At 40.2% G+C, this 15870-nt stretch overlaps 1 protein-coding gene across 1 annotated transcript in view; it reads left to right on the top strand.

Moving 5' to 3' along the window:
- The window catches only part of MRPL1 (mitochondrial ribosomal protein L1), a 64941-nt gene extending 55051 nt beyond the window's left edge, over window positions 1-9890 (top strand). Inside the window, exons 8-9 of the mRNA XM_061145733.1 lie at window positions 7958-8039; window positions 9701-9890. Of these exons, the coding sequence (XP_061001716.1) occupies window positions 7958-8039; window positions 9701-9819 (201 nt within the window). The 3' untranslated portion in view covers window positions 9820-9890. The remainder of the gene's footprint in view (window positions 1-7957; window positions 8040-9700) is intronic.
- Window positions 9891-15870: the final 5980 nt, after the last annotated feature.

The following is a 15870-nucleotide window of genomic DNA, read 5'->3' as shown; positions in this document are numbered from 1 at the left end:
GCCTGTTAGGACCCTTGTGAGGGGGTTGGTGGGGGGGGGGCGGGGGCCATGATGTCCCTCAGTACCAGCAGTGGGAATGGATTTGGTTTTTTTTCAAGGAAGCATAAAGAGATAAAGTATGCCTTGTCTTTTTTTTTTAGCATTGTAAAGACCGGTTTTATAATTTAAAATGCTAAACTTAAGCTAGTGGTTTTTTTTTTGGAATTAACAGGTGATAGCATGTATATAATATTTGAAAGATAACAAATAGCATAAATAAGATTATAACATTTTAAAATTGAAATTGGTAACATTTTAGTACTGTTTAATGCTGTTCATTATTGTTCTTTCTTTATGCATGTATTTTGTGTGTATGTGTTTGTAGCAGAACAGAAACCTTATTCGTGTCATCAGGCACGTCATCAGGGCTCTAGGAAAAGGGAGGAAACTTGCAAGGCACTATGTGTTTATTTCTTGTTTATGTAATTACTGTTATACTATATATTGAATTTTCTTTTCTCTTTTCCTTAAATAGTGTATCTTGAATATTTTCAAAAATTATTAAAATTCTTGCAGAGCATTATTTTCATAGTAGTATCTTGTGGATGTATCATAATTTATTCAACCTCAGTCCTTTTGGGCCGTTTAGGTTGTTTCCAGCATCACTTGTTTGTTTATTTGGGTGTGCTGGGTCTTACTAATATTAGAGTTACCACACACAGCATCTTCACTGCAGCATATGGAATCTGTTGTCGCAGTTGGCTTCTCTCCAGTTGTGGCGTGGGCTCAGTGGTTGTGGCACGTGGGCCTAGTTGCCCCACAGCGGTGGGATCTCAATTCTCTGACCAGGGATCTAAGCCGTGTCCCCTTCATTGGAAGGTAGATTCTTAACCACTGGAGCACCAGAGAAGTCCTAGGTGTCACTCATTATTCTAACCATCATTCCTATGAATGTATATTCACAGTTCTCGTGTGCACAGAATATGTCTGTGTGTAAATGTACAGCCCTATTGAAAAGTCTGAATTTAGTGAAGTACAAACATGAAATAGTCTTCTCCACTCCCTGATTCCAAGTGTACCATGCACAGTTTCTCTCTCTCTTATGCACAGGCATGTGAGGTGAGTGACAGGCATAATTCTAGTGATCTAATTCAGAAATTAAAAGTGCAGTGAGATCCAGTTCAAAACTCTGATCTCATATCCAAAGATTTTCCTTGTTCAAGTTGGAACCAGGCTTTTATGGCTCGTGATCTGAAGCAGGGAGGGCTTATTAAAATTTCATTCACACCTTCTTCCGCTCTAGACTGTAGAGTGTGGCAGTGACTTAATTCAGTTGTAAATGCCTTGCTCCACTACAGGTTCCAGGCATAACTCCTCTGGGGTAAAGGCTTAACAAAGGGAGTAGAAGCAACTGCCCTGCCTTACCTGCTTGTGCTTGTCATCCCACTTTGGGTTGTCGCTGCTCCTCTGACCAGCTCTTACTGATTTGATGTCCTTCAAGCATATGTTCAACCACCAGTACCCTCTTCTGGCAGTGCCCCCAGTCTACACAGGAGCTTCTTGGAGCCTTGCCTCTTGGCCTGCTTCTACTTTGCATGGTTGTTGATTATGGAGAGAATATTATGACCTTAATTGTTGGTATCTTTCTTTAGAATATAGAGTGTGGGTGCCAGCACGTGTGCTAAGTCATGTTTGACTCTTGGTGACCCCATGAACTGTACCCCACCAGGCTCCTCCGTCCGTGGGATTCTCCAGGCAATAATACTGGAGTGTGTTGCCATGCCCTCCTCTAGGAGATCTTCCCTACCGAGGGATCAAACGTGCGTCTCTTATGTCTTCTGCATTGGCAGATGGGTTCTTTACCACTAGTGCCACCTGGGAAGGCCAAGAATATAGGGCATTAAATGCCTTTTTTGCTTTCAGATGTAGACTCTGGTCATCAGCCCTGAACAAACTTCCAGAAAGGCCCCATGCAACATCTTGTTTCAAGTGCATATGTAAAATTTGCGGCAGTTGTCAGAACAGTTAGTTGCTGAGCGTTTTTCCTACTTTTATTTTAAATGGCAATTCAATTCTTAGCTTGAAAAAACATTTTTCTGCCTCATCTGCATAAGTAGATGCATTGTAGGATACATTGAAAGTCTATCAGCACCCAACAAAGCTTTCTGTTAAACACACAAAACAAAAATCATTTCTGTTGTAGCGAAAGTGAATGGTTTCTTTTAGAGCCACTCACTTTCTCAGGCATCCTTTGGTCTGTCTTCCTCACCAGGGGTCTGCGAACTGTGGCCTGTGGGACCCTCCCAGCTCCCCAGCTGTTTTTGTCAGTTAAACTTTCTTGGAACACAGCTGTGGTCATCGTTCATGTATTGTATAGGATGACTTTTGCACCACAACAGCAGAATTGAGTATTTGTGACAGCCCATTTGGCCTGCAAAGCCCCAAATATTTTCTCTCTGACCAGTTATAGAGAAAAGTTTGCCAGCTCCTGTTTTACACCCTTCCTCTAAAATTCTTTCTAAAACATAGCTGAGAAATACCAGTTGTTCACTTATAAACATTAAGTAGCTTCTCATGGTTGACAGAATGTAGCCTAAAATCTTTAGGGCTTCTCAGGTGGTGCTAGTGGTAAAGAACCCACCTGCCAATGCAGGAGGCATAAGAGATGCAGGTTCGATCCCTGGGTCTGGAAGATCCCCTGGAGGAGGGAGGGCAAGGCAACCCACTCCAGTATTCTTGCCTGGAGAATCCCATGGACGGAGGAGCCTGGTGGGCTACAGTCCATGGGGTTGCAAAGAGTCGGACACAAGGAAGGCAACTTAGGACGTGTGCATTCTAAAATCTTTAGCTATAGATTCAAATCTTTTTACAGTGTAATCTCATATCACTATGCCAAGTTCAAATTCAGGATTTCCTGTTATTTTCAGTGATGTAACTTGATGTCTGATGTTGCAAATTGGTACCTTACTGGCTGAGTTTGGCTCCCAGGCTTGTTTTGTTTTATTGATTCAGCATTTAAAAACTGGATGATATCACCCAGAAATCCAGATTCCTTGTTGTTCTTGATGAGTCAAGAGTTCTGATAAACTGGCCCCAGAGACCTCAGTGTAACACTCTGTCAGCACTGAGTGGCTACTGCCGCCTCCCTGTGGGGCGGTGCTGTCCACCTCTGCACAGCCGTGTCCTGCAGGTCACACGCACATACACTCAAACCCAGTCCCCTCCAGTCGTTCATGTTACCAGCTCTGGCAGCTGGAGTCATTTGAGTTTGCAACCAACCCTGGGCCTAGGTACGGTGAGCTGCCTCACCTGTACCCCCTGGTCACCCGAAGTTCCTGTTCTTACCAGTACCGTGTGCTCCTCCCTCTGCCTGGGAGATCCTCTTTGTCTTCAGAACTCTTCATCCTTTAAGCCTCCATTTAAATATCACCTTTGTGAGGCCTTCCCTGTCACAGTCACTTCTTCTGTACCCCCGTGGCACTTTGTTCATTTAGTTTGAGTGGCACCTGTCATGTTGTATTTTAGTGACCACATGGTCAGCTCCTTGATCGTAAGATTCGTGTCTTCCTCATCTTTCTGTTCCTAGGCCCCAGTCAAAGCTCAACAAAGAGTGAAGGCCAAGTGAGTGTTGCTAGATTGTGTGCTGTGAACAGCTAAAAGCTGGAAATGTAGAAAAGGATTCATTAGGCAGAAAGAAAAATTTGCATTTTTCCCACTTAAATGCATATTCTTTTCCTTTCAGTTTTCACTTAGTTTCCTCTTTTTCTTTCCTTAGTTTATAACAAGTCATTTGTGTTTTCCGGAGAATTGATACTTCAGTTTTCATAAGGATTACCGTCAGTTTCTAGCTGTGCCCAGGGTCACAAGCTAGTAAGCAGTGGAAGTTTCAGAGTTGACATTTCTCTGCCTTTAGAGCTCATGCACATAGCTGCTGGACCACTCTTTATCATCTGGGTGCTTTTGAATAAGTTGCCAAGTTTTCTGAGTCTCAGTTTCTGATTGTAAAAGGAAAATGATAACGGGACCCATCTTTAGGATATTTGGGAGAAATAAGTGAGAATGTTTAAGTGCCTAGAAGAGAGTTGGCTTAGAGTAAGCACCCAGTAAATAGAGCTGCTCTATTCCTACTACTTCTACTATCACCCCTATCCCTGCCACTCCTATTGCTGCTATCACTTCCCTTGATGTTGTGTAGGAAATACACAGACCGTCTTCCTTTTCTTGGTTTAAACCTTCAGGAGTCAAGGGAATTAGGAGTGTTGGCCCACTTGCAGAAACCACTGCCAGGCTACCCTGTATATGATCCTAGATCATTGCACTTGGAAGAGATTTTGAAGGTCAGGTGTTCTAACAAGTGCTTATTCAAAGCAGCAGTTCTCTCTGCAGTTTCCAGTTAGAGATGATCAGTCATCTAGAGGCTGTTGGAACATTTACAGTGACAGAAGCAGGCCACTTTAGGAGGAACACAGGAGTGTTTAAAACTTGTGCACACATACTTTGCTTTTCTTTTTTAGTTCTGTCCCCTGTAAAATGTAGACCATTAAGTTGAATCCTTTTTCCTTACTCTTGTCCTTAGTCCTTCACAGTGTTTGAGCTGACTTCCAACATGGTGGTTCTCCAGGTGTGGCCCAAGGATTCCTTTTAACTGAGACCCTTTCCTCAGGAGCTTTTCTTCTCCCATCCTCTTTCTCTTAATCAAAGAATCCTTGAAGACCCTAAAAACATGAGCTAAAATTTTTGTGTGCCTGAGTACTTTATTCTGGAGCAAGATTTGATAACCAAAAAAAGTTTAAGAATCACAGCCTCAGACAGTCTCGTGACTACAGTTTGTCCTGCGTGTATCTGTATCTCAAAGGGACGAAAAGTGGTTAAGAATCACAGTTTTTTAGTTCTCCCATAATGGTAGAAAGTGGTTGAAAGCAAAAGCTACGAATTGCACAGAAAGAGGAAAATCTGAGCATCAAAGAGATACAGTTTGCCTATATCCACTGAGCCACCATGCCGACATCTTTGGGAAGTTGACTGTCTAGTGTGACTAGAAGATGAGTGCATGCTCAGTTGTGTTCGACTCTTTGCGACCTCACGGGCTGTGTAGCCTGCCAGGCTCCTCTGTCCTTGGGATTCTCCAGGCAAGAATACTGGAGTGGGTTGCCATTTCCTCCTCTAGGAGATCTTCCCGACCCACGGATCAACCTGCGTCTCCTGTGTCTCCTGCATTGCAGACGGATTCTTTACTCACTGAGCCACCTAGAAAGCCTTTAGTGTGCTTAGCGAGTTATTTCTGATATAATAAGGATGAAAGCAGAAGGCAGGATTCAGTAAATCAATCTTTTCTTAAAAACATTAATGGAGGCTTCCCTGATAGCTCAGTGGTCAAGAATCCACCTACCAGTGTAGGAGACCCAGGTTCAGGTCCTGATCCAGGAAGATCTCACATGCCATGGAGCAGCTAAGCCCATGTGCCGCAACTATTGAGTCTCTGCTCTGGAGCCTGGGAGCTGCAACTACGGAGCCCACGTGCCACGACTGCTGAAGCCCACACACCCTAGAGCGTGTGTTCTGCAACAAGAGAAGTCAGTGCAATGAGAAGCCTGTGCACCGCAGTAAAGAGTAGCCCCCACTTGCCACAACTGTAGAAAACCCCACAGAGCAGCAAAGACCCAGCACAGCCAATAAATAAATAATTTTTTAAAATGCTTGTGTGCATACATGTGTTTTTGTAGCTCTCTTGTCATCTGTAGTAGCCAATTATATAATCACAGTTATGCTCATAAGAAGAAGGCAATGGCACCCCACTCCAGTACTCTTGCCTGGAAAATCCCATGGACGGAGGAGCCTGGTGGCCTGCAGTCTATGGGGTCGCTAAGAGTCAGACACGACTGAGCAACTTCACTTTCGCTTTTCACTTACATGCATTGGAGAAGGAAATGGCAACCCACTCCAGTGTTCTTGCCTGGAGAATCCCAGGGACGGGGGAGCCTGGTGGGCTGCCGTCTGTGGGGTCACACAGAGTCAGACACGACTGAAGTGACTTAGCAGCAGCAGCATGCTCATAAAACATGCAAATTTTTCATAATTTTATACAATATCTAAAATAAAAAGTAAAGTGAGGTGTGTGACTGAATTTATTTTAAGATTTAATAGAGGACATAGTACTAATGATTAGAGGTGCTAAATTTTGGACAAAAGTGTAAGCTGTATTTTAAAACAGTTAATGTATTTTAAGATTTCATGAAATCATTGAGGGCATTTGTTTTGCATTTCTGGAGCCTATGTTGTTAGTTTACAGTAGGAATGGCAGTATAAGGCTGCAGAAAATATAGTCACAAACATCTGAGTGTAGTATACAACGTCCAGCAGTCTAGCTTGTAACGGTTAAGGAAGGTATATTGGACCTCTTACTTTTTCTTGTGTCTGTCACTTTCCCAAATTTAAGGTAGGTGTAGGTCTTTGTGGGCTTCCCTGGTTGTTCAGTGGTAAAGAATCCGCCTGCTAAGCAGGAGATGTGAGTTTGATCCCTGAGTCAGGAAGATCCCTGGGAGAAAGAGATGGCAACCCATTCCAGTATCCTTGCCTGGGAAGTCCCATGGACAGAGGAGCCTGGCAGGCTGCAGTCCATGGGAAATGACCTGGTGGCTAAAGAACAACAATAGATCTTTACAAAGGGTAAAGGAGCTCCTCTGAGCGGTGTTGGTTACTTCAGTTGGTAATAGAAAGAAGGGCCTTTTGAGGTAAAGTGGAGAATTCAGAGAGGAATGAAAGGACACATGTTGATACTCTACATGTTTTGTTTTCTTTTTTCTGCCATAGCAAATGTAAGGTACCCTGTCTGTCAGTGAACTACTTACTTTGATGGAATTTAATGTCTGTAAGGTCTATGGATTTAATAAGGAGAACTAAGCATAGCTTGATTTTCCTTTTTTTCCCCTCTCAAAACTCCCACTTATGGATTGGCATAAAGTGAAAATTCCTCCAATAATGTCCAGACCTTCTCATTTAGGGTTTGATGCTGTATCATGCCCAAGTGGGTGTTGAACAAATGTCTGATGATGATGTGAATGATTTTTTTTTCAGGAGGAATTCTTTTTATGCTTATGTACCACATTTCCCACAGTGGTCTCAAGAGTCATTGAGAAATAGAATTCTTGTTTGATCTTGAATTCTTACTGTGTAATTTTTACCAGTTACACTATTACAAGTTTTACATGTATTTTAAAAACTGGATTCATTTGACAAAGTGCAAAATCCTTTAAACATAGGACTGTAACAGAATTGATTTTTAGTGGCATATTTAAGAGAATAATATGCGTTGAATTTTGAATGATAAACTCAAGGACTTTCCAGAGATTCATGCTGGGTTAGGTGTTTTATGAATAGGGCTCATTCTCTATTTAGGACTTACTGTAGCTTTTGCCAAGTAGGAAGATAATTGTTACTGCAGTTAAAGAGTGTTAGCATAGCATCTTGGAAATGTCTCTGTGTGATATATGTGTTATCTGAATGTGTGTAGTCAAGGAATTTCATTTTGGACTTTGAAAGCATTAACTTCTAAATATTTTCTTAAGTTTCTTTTAAAATAAATTAACAAAAAAATAAATAAATTAACAACTTTAAGAAAAAAATATCACTGATTCCTGGGGTGGAGAAGTGGCAGGTAGGGATGGTATATTCTACCCCACAATATGCTTTGGGGAAGTTTCTTGGAATTCAAGGAGTCACAAGTGGGAACCACTTCAAAATAACTTTGCTGTAATATGCTCTAAAAGGTGATTAAGTCTTGCATGTAGAGACATGTAAATGTAGCATTCTTAAAAAAGGGCTGAGAAGTTTTTTCTTTCACAGCCGAGTCCCTTGGTAGATGATTTGCACTAGTTGAATATTTGAAAAAACTGTCTGGAATAACTCCTGGTACAGTTACCAAAAATTGTGTTGCTGCCTTCCTTTTACATCATTAATATTAAGTGTCCTTTTCTTCCAGCTGGATATGCCAGGTGACCAGATAGCTGCCAATCTGCAGGCCGTTATCAACGAAGTTTGTCGGCAAAGACCACTGAATTTGGGTAAGTGGTTCACTGGGGTCAGACTTCCCTATAATCCTGTGATGCTTTAAAAATGTAAAATATTAAGAAAACAGTCCAGTTAATATGCAGCTACAGTAACATGATATTTCCAGGGGTTAAAGAAATACAGTTGAATTCACCAAAGTGTTCCTGATCCTTTTGAACAAGTTGTAGTTGTCTAGAGAGGAAACCTCTTTAACAGTAGTAAGGAATACACTGCGAAGCCCTGATAAATTCCCACATTATTTCTATCATTAAATGTAATAAAATTTGAAAGAAAAATGTAACAGATTGCTTTAAACTTAAAATAGTGTTTAAGCAGAAACTAAAATCATTTGTGAGATAGATCATATTTTGAAGCCAGACCATTCACTTTGTCACTGGTACTAGCAGTTGGCTTTCTTTATCTTATCTATTTTGGAAAAGAGACAAAGTTTTAGTCATGTCAGAAGAATCACATTTTATAAACGGAGTGATTCATGGAGAACAGGGAAACTGATGTAGCAGGTGTGTCATAAGCTAGGAACATGTACAGTTCGCACTGTATCACTTGTCATTCACAAAAATGTGTTCTCTTGTGGCTGACTGAAACCAAACAAGAGTCCACTACCCTCAACTGACTCAGAACTTAACAGACTTCCCATTATAGGAATCTGTCACATTTTGTTTTATAAACCAAATTATAATTAAAATACAATCTTAGGCTATATTTAACCTTCTTTGGGAGTTAAACACACTGGTGAATAAACACCTCATATGTTAATTCTGTTCTGCCAAGTATGACCATAATACTTAGTAATTGTATGTGTATAGATTCTTCTATTTCTTGGAGAACTTTGATTTCAGTTTAAAAACCTCTGAGCCTATAGCAGGAATAGAATGATGAATGTGTGTGTGTGTGTGTGTGTGTGTGTGTGTGTGTTTGTGTGTGTGTGTGTGTGTTAGTCACTCAGTCGTGTCTGACTTTGTGATCCTGTGGCCTGAAGCCCACCAGGCTCTTCTGTCCATAGAATTCTCCAGGCAAGAATACTGGAGTGGGTTGCCATTCCCCTCTCCAGGGAATCTTCCCAATCCAGGGATAGGACCGGGTTTCCTGCATTGCAGGCAGATTCTTTACCACTGAGCCACCAGGGAAGCCCTAGAGTGATGAATAGTAAATCTTTAAAAGCAATGTAGTTATCTTCTCTTTGCCATTTTAAATGAAGTCCCTTCACGTTATCTTTATGAAAGCTTCTTTAATTTTTAGGGAATTTGACTAAAAAATGTTTGGTAATACAAAGGTAGCATATGTGCTGACTGTTTTAAATAAATGTTTAGAATCTTGCCATCTAAGGTAAATATCACCACCTGCTCCCTTTACTGTTGTCTTTGCAATAAAATAAATTCTAGGTGATCACCTTCTGGAAGAGAGATGAATCATTAGTGAATATGTGTGGTTTCATTGATAAATGTCTAGTAAACACTGGTACAATTAGTTTGCCTTCTTCTCTAGAAATGGAACAGTCTTCCCTTTGTTATAATTTAAAATAATAGTTCAGTAATATCAGTGCTTTTCAAATGAGAATATAACACGAATCCTATAAGCTTTCTTGTTGTATATTTGTATTTGCTCATTAGGTATTTGGAATAAAATGAGAATTGGTTCTTGTCTCTGTTTTCAGGACCTTTTGTGGTACGTGCTTTCCTTCGAAGCTCAACAAGTGAAGGTTTGTTACTAAAGATCGAGCCATTGTTGCCTAAAGAAGCAGAAACCAAAGAAAGTGACAAAAAAGCTGCCTAAATGTGTTGTATTGTGAAATTATTCTCACTGGTTCAAGAAGCAACAGCGAAAATTATAAAACTGTTTTCTAAGTTTGGTGTCTTATTATTGATCATCATACTTGAAAGTAAGTTTTAACACTGGAAAATTTTAGAACACTTTCAAAAGTAAGAAAATAAAATTTGCTATGTATCTGAACCTACCTTTTAGATCCTATTATATTTTCTTCCTAAGAATTCAGATTCTGCATGCTGGTAAATTATAGCAGCAATTTCTAGCTTAATAACCGTCCCTTGAGAGCTGTATATGAGAGAAAAGTAAGGTCCTCAATTCCCACAGGACAGAAAATGAAAGAATTGTGGTCTCTATCCCAAGTATGACTCTTCTGAAGAAAAATTATGGACAGTCTTCATTCTGAAAACTTTTGAATGTCTTTTCTGATAGCATGAATATAGAAAATGACTAAGCCATTAAAACAGATGGATGGGATGTTTTTTCCTCTTAGGAATCAATTTATAGTATTTGTATTTTTTGTAATAATGCTGTATATTTTAATGGTGCTTTGCAGTATGTAAGGCAGTGTATATAGTGTTTTTGTATATTTACTTTGCTTCATTTGATCCTCAAGTCCTCTGCTTAATAGCAAGTTGTTCATGTTTGTTGAATGAATATACCATGAGGTAGATAAAGCAACTCAATTCGTGGATGAAGAATCAGGCTAGGAAGTTCAGCTACCAATTTGCAAACTGTTGTTGGTCCTTAAATGTTTACTGGTACGTGATGAAACAAAAAATTAAGGATAATTTTGTCATGCAGTTGCCAACTGTCCTTTCTTAGAAATGATTGATTTCCTTTACTCTGAGACTGTCTTCCACTTTTTTAGGGGATGTTCAAGGGCTTTTTCTTGTATGAAATTATATGCCGTTCCTTTCTCCAGGGGAATCTTCCCAACCCAGGGATTGAACCTGGGTCTCTTGCATTGCCAGCAGATTCTTGACCGTCTCAGCCACACGGGAAGCCCTATGAAATAACAGTCCCGATAAATTTGTTGGTGGGTTTTAATAACACTCAACTTCGTAAAGAATAATTTGATGGCTCCATGTAGGTCTCCCAAATTGTTTTTGAAATTTTAGTCGTCTGAGGCATCCAAGTGACTGTACCCCACTAAGCTTTTTTCTCCCACAGGAAAATTAAAATTTGATGACTCTTTACTGAAAACAACTGTAACATTGACTACAAAACAGTAGCCTTCTATTGAGTGCCTACTGCTGTCTTCTGCTTTATGTGCATCCTCTCATCTCCTCCTCACAGGAACTCAAGGAGGAAGGTGAGACTCTCATTTCACAGAAAAAGAAATCAAAACTTGTGTGAGGTCCCATAAGTGGCAGTTTCAGATTTAAACTTACATTTGTCTGATCTTGAAGCCTGTTCTCTTAACTGTTAGGCCATTTTACCTCCTTTTTATATATTCTAAGGTAAACTGTTTGACCCAGTTTTAAGTTTTGAAAATATTGAATAATTACACTGCAGTTTCTTGGTGTATCTAATTACGGGATTCCGGCACAGCTGATGTGAATAAAGTAGAAATATAAGAGTTGGAGGAGTGGGTTGAGAAAGAGCGTTGAAGGAAAGAGTGAAAAAAATATCTACTTGTTTCCCACAGTTCCGGTCTTCTGAAAGTTGTTCATGTTCAGTCGCAAAGTTACGTCTGACTCTTTGTACGCCAGGGACTGCCAGGCTTTCTTGTCCTTTACTCTCTCCTAGAGTTTTCTCAGACTCATGTCCATTGAGTCGATGAAGCCATCCAACCATCTCATCCTCTGTAGTCCCCTTCTCCTCCTGCCTTCAGGCTTTCCCAGCATCAGGGTCTTTTCCAATGAGTTTGGCTCTTTGCATCAGGTGTCCAAAGTATTGGAGCTTCAGCATCAGTCCTGAAAATATACTGATTGTTAAAGACCCTAATTCACAGAAAAGAAGCACCATTACTGTATTTGTAAATTTTCTTCCAATTAATGAAGTAAGTATACTCTTAAAAATTTTAGCAATACTAATAAATATTAAAGTATCACTCAATGCTACTACTCAGGTAACCAGTATTAATAGTTCGGTGCTTTCCATTATTTTTTTCAGTTGACAGAAACAGAAAAACAGAGGGAACATGCACACAAGTGATGTTGTAAGGATTTCCCCATATTGTTTAAAATCTCATATGAAAAGCATCATTTTAATGGTTGAACAATATTTCACTCTGTTGATCCTCTAATTTATGGAGTCATTTCCCAATTTAGGGGTATTTAACTTGCTTTCAGGCCCCCCTCGACCTTTATTATTTACAACGGTTTGGAGAAAATCTTTGAGCATATTTTTCTCTGTATTTCTAGAAGTGACATTCCCGAGTGGAAAGGTATGATGTGGTTAAAGGTCTTAATTATGTCTTAGAAAGGTGCCTTTCTGAGCAGAACAAACCAGAACAAGGAAATATGGTTGGAAAACTTGCTCTGGGCAAGAGCATTCCAGGGTCCTATTAACTGGTCTATGAATAAATTATTCCCTAACCTCCCATTAGAGCTAACTTGAACTAATGGTGAATGGTCATAATGATGTCCTTCTGGAAAATGGTAGAATTGCACTTGTTTACTCTTCACATAAACCTCTTTCTCTTCTGTATTATTAATCTACTTTCTTCTTTATTAGAAAACAGTGAATTAAAGTCTTACATTTAAAAAGAGTAAAAAGTTTTAATATGTGTATGGTAAATACTTGTAACTCTCATGTATTAGCCTGCATCCAAAGCACCTGGAGAGGTAGCAGGCTTGAATTGCTTGGCACCAGTTGGCAAAGTGGGGTGGACCTTAAAAATTTACATTTCTGACAAGTTCCTGTTGCCAAACCCAAGTTTGTGTGCCTGGTGCACACTCAGCAAGCCCAAACAAACCAAACTGAGGGGGTTTGGAGCAGAGAAAAAGTTTATCACAAGGGCTGAGCAAGAAAAATAGGCTGCTAGAGCTCAAAAAGTCCGAACTCTCCGAAGAGTTTTTATCTGCAAAACGTGGAGGGGAGGGCTGCAAGGTGTGTGATCTTCCCCTGTAACAGTGTGGTGATGTTCCAGGAATCTCAGTCGTTAGACTTCCCATCCCAACCAGTCTGGGATCCAGAGCTTGTGCTCTGCCTAAAGTTACCATCCTCCACCTGGATGGGGTCTTAGTTCTTATAGAGGAACTATCAGATTGTTACGTACAGCTCTCGAGGAGGAACCGGGCCCTGTCCCAGCGCTGCACTATTGTTTCTTGACTGCCTTTCCTTTGTTCCTGCATCCATTCACTCTTCTGTTTGAATCTGTCCTCTGGAACTCTGGGGAGTTCTAGGAGGCTAAACTGTTTCCTACAAGCAAGGAAGTGCGGGCACAGGGAAAGGCTTGTTTACATGGGCTCCTGCTTGGTTTCATTCCCGGGTGATGATGATGCCGCTGCTCTGGAGACTATACTTTGAAAACCATTGATATTTGCTAATAGATCTTTTAACCTGGATTTAAAAAAGACTCTGGTTTTGATATCAGCATCAGTTTATTTTCAAATTTGGCAGGTAATTCTGGTGTAGCAGGGCTGAGAACACTGGTGTATACAATTAATGAAGCTATATATGATGAAAAATTTTTAATAGAAATCAAGATTTTAAAAGACTGAGGTAAAAAATAATAATGCACCAAATTTAAGAGCCAGAACTAGTTTTTAGCTTTCTGGTCTATCCTTATGTATAAACAATTTAAATTTCTGTAGCAAAACAATTCAAAATCTGGGATCTTTTGTAAAATGAGGACAACAATAAGGTGATCACGAGTGTACTTGAACAGAAATTTTATAATGCAGTTTTTATAGGTGGCATTTCATGTTGTTAGAAATGATGTGATATAACATTATTAGTTATCATTACTATTATAAACATTTATAAACATAAATTTACTGGTATTACTTATCATTATCTTGTTAAAAGCCAGATATTTACGCTGGGATGGGGAGACCTATTCAACAGTAGAGTTTTTTAAGAGCAAGTAGTTAATCACAGTGTCCAGTAGGTGGCAATAATAATCTTTCATACAACTTTTAAATAGTTGTGTACTTACTGGAAAATACTTGTTTTCTCATTTGATTATACAAATGAAATAGCAAAAATACTTTATAGACAACTTGGAACTTTGTTTCTGTTTTAACTTTTATCATCGAATTTTTCAAATATGCAGGAAAAAAGAACACCCATTTACTTAGCACCTAGCATCAGCAATTATCAAATTATGCTACTGTTCTAGATGTGTCTTTCCCTTCCATCTACCTGCCACTCCCCAGCTTGTCCTCATCTTGCCAGACTAATTAAAAGTAAATCTCAGTAAGAGTTTTAAGAATAATCAAGCTATAATTACAAGATGATTTTAGATCCATTTTTCAGAACCCAGCTTATTTGTGTTCTGCTCTGGCCGTTGAGGGCATTTAGGTTCTTAAGATTGCATTTTTCACATAATAATGGGCGAAACCCCTATTTCTAGTGCTTTGAGAATAGTAACATATTAGACAAAAGATTGTATATAAATATTAAATAGTTTTAAAAGTAAGACAGAAAAAAGTTGGTATCCTCACTTAAATTTTTGTTTTGAATCAAAATATGAGATTAGAAATGTAACTATTATAAGGAATAGGTTGAAATAATATGCAGCTTTCATTCTGAGAATATCCAAAGGAATAGAAAATATTCAGTCAGTTCAGTCAGCTCAATCATGTCTGACTCTTTGTGACCCTATGGACTGCGGCACGCCAGGCTTCCCTGTCCATCACCAACTCCTGGAGCTTGCTCAAACTCATGTCCATCAACTCAGTGATGCCATCCAACCATCTCATCCTCTGTTGTCCCCTTCTCCTCCTGCCTTCAGTCTTTCCCAGCATCAGGGTCTTTTCTAGTGAGTCAGTTCTTCGCATCAGGTGACCAAAGTATTGGAGATTCAGCTTCAGCATCAGTCCTTCCAATGAATATTCAGGACTGATTTCCTTTAGGATAGACTGGTTGGATCTCCTTGCAGTCCAAGGGACTCTCAAGAGTCTTCTCCAGCACCACAGTTCAAAAGCATCAATTCTTTGGCACTCAGCTTTCTTTATAGTCCAACTCTCACATCCATACATGACTACTGGAAAAATCATAGCTTTGACTAGACTTTAACCATAGCTTAAAGTTTCAAGATGGAGGAGTAGAAGGACATGTGCTCATCTATAAGAACTCCAAAATTACAGCTCGCTGCTGAACAACTGCTGACAGGAGAGTGTTGGATCTTACCCAAAAAAGATACACCACGTCCAAGGGCAAAGGAGAAGCCCCAGCAAGACAGTAGGAGGGGCAAAATTGTGTTTAGAATCAAACCCCATACCCACCAGAGACGCTCGGAGAGCTCAAACAAACCTTGTACACACCAGGACCCAGAGACTTACACCAGAACTTCCGAATTACTGGGGAAACAGACGCTTGGAGAGCACAAACTAAATCTTGTGCACACCAGGACCCAGGAGAAACTGACCCCACAGGAGACTGACCCAGACTTGCCCATGAGTGTCCAGGAGTCTCCAGCAGAGGCGTGTGTTGGTGGTGGCCTGCTGCAGAGTCAGAGAACTGAGTGAGGCAGTGTGTGCAGGGGACCTTTGAAGGAGGTTGCCATTATCTTCCTTACCTCTACCATAATTTGGCCTCAGGTCAAACAACAGGGAGGGAACACAGCCCCACCCATCAGCAGAAAATTGGATTAAAAATTTACTGAGCATGGCCCCGCCCATCAGAACAAGACCCAGTTTCTCCCTCAGTCAGTCTCTCCCATCAGAAAGCTTCCATAAGCCTCTTATCTGTATCCATTGGAGAGCAGACAGAATGAAAACCACAGTCACAGAAAACTAACCAATCTGATCACATAGACCACAGCCTTGTCTAACTCAATGAAACTATGAGCCATGCCGTGTAGGGCCACTCAAGACAGATGGGTCATGGTGGAGAGTCCTGACAAAACGTGGTCCACTGGAGAAGGGAATGGCAGACCACTTCCGT

This window comes from Dama dama, chromosome 6 (assembly GCF_033118175.1).
Source record: "Dama dama isolate Ldn47 chromosome 6, ASM3311817v1, whole genome shotgun sequence".
NCBI lineage: Eukaryota > Metazoa > Chordata > Mammalia > Artiodactyla > Cervidae > Dama > Dama dama.
This window is presented reverse-complemented; position numbering and strand designations above follow the sequence as displayed.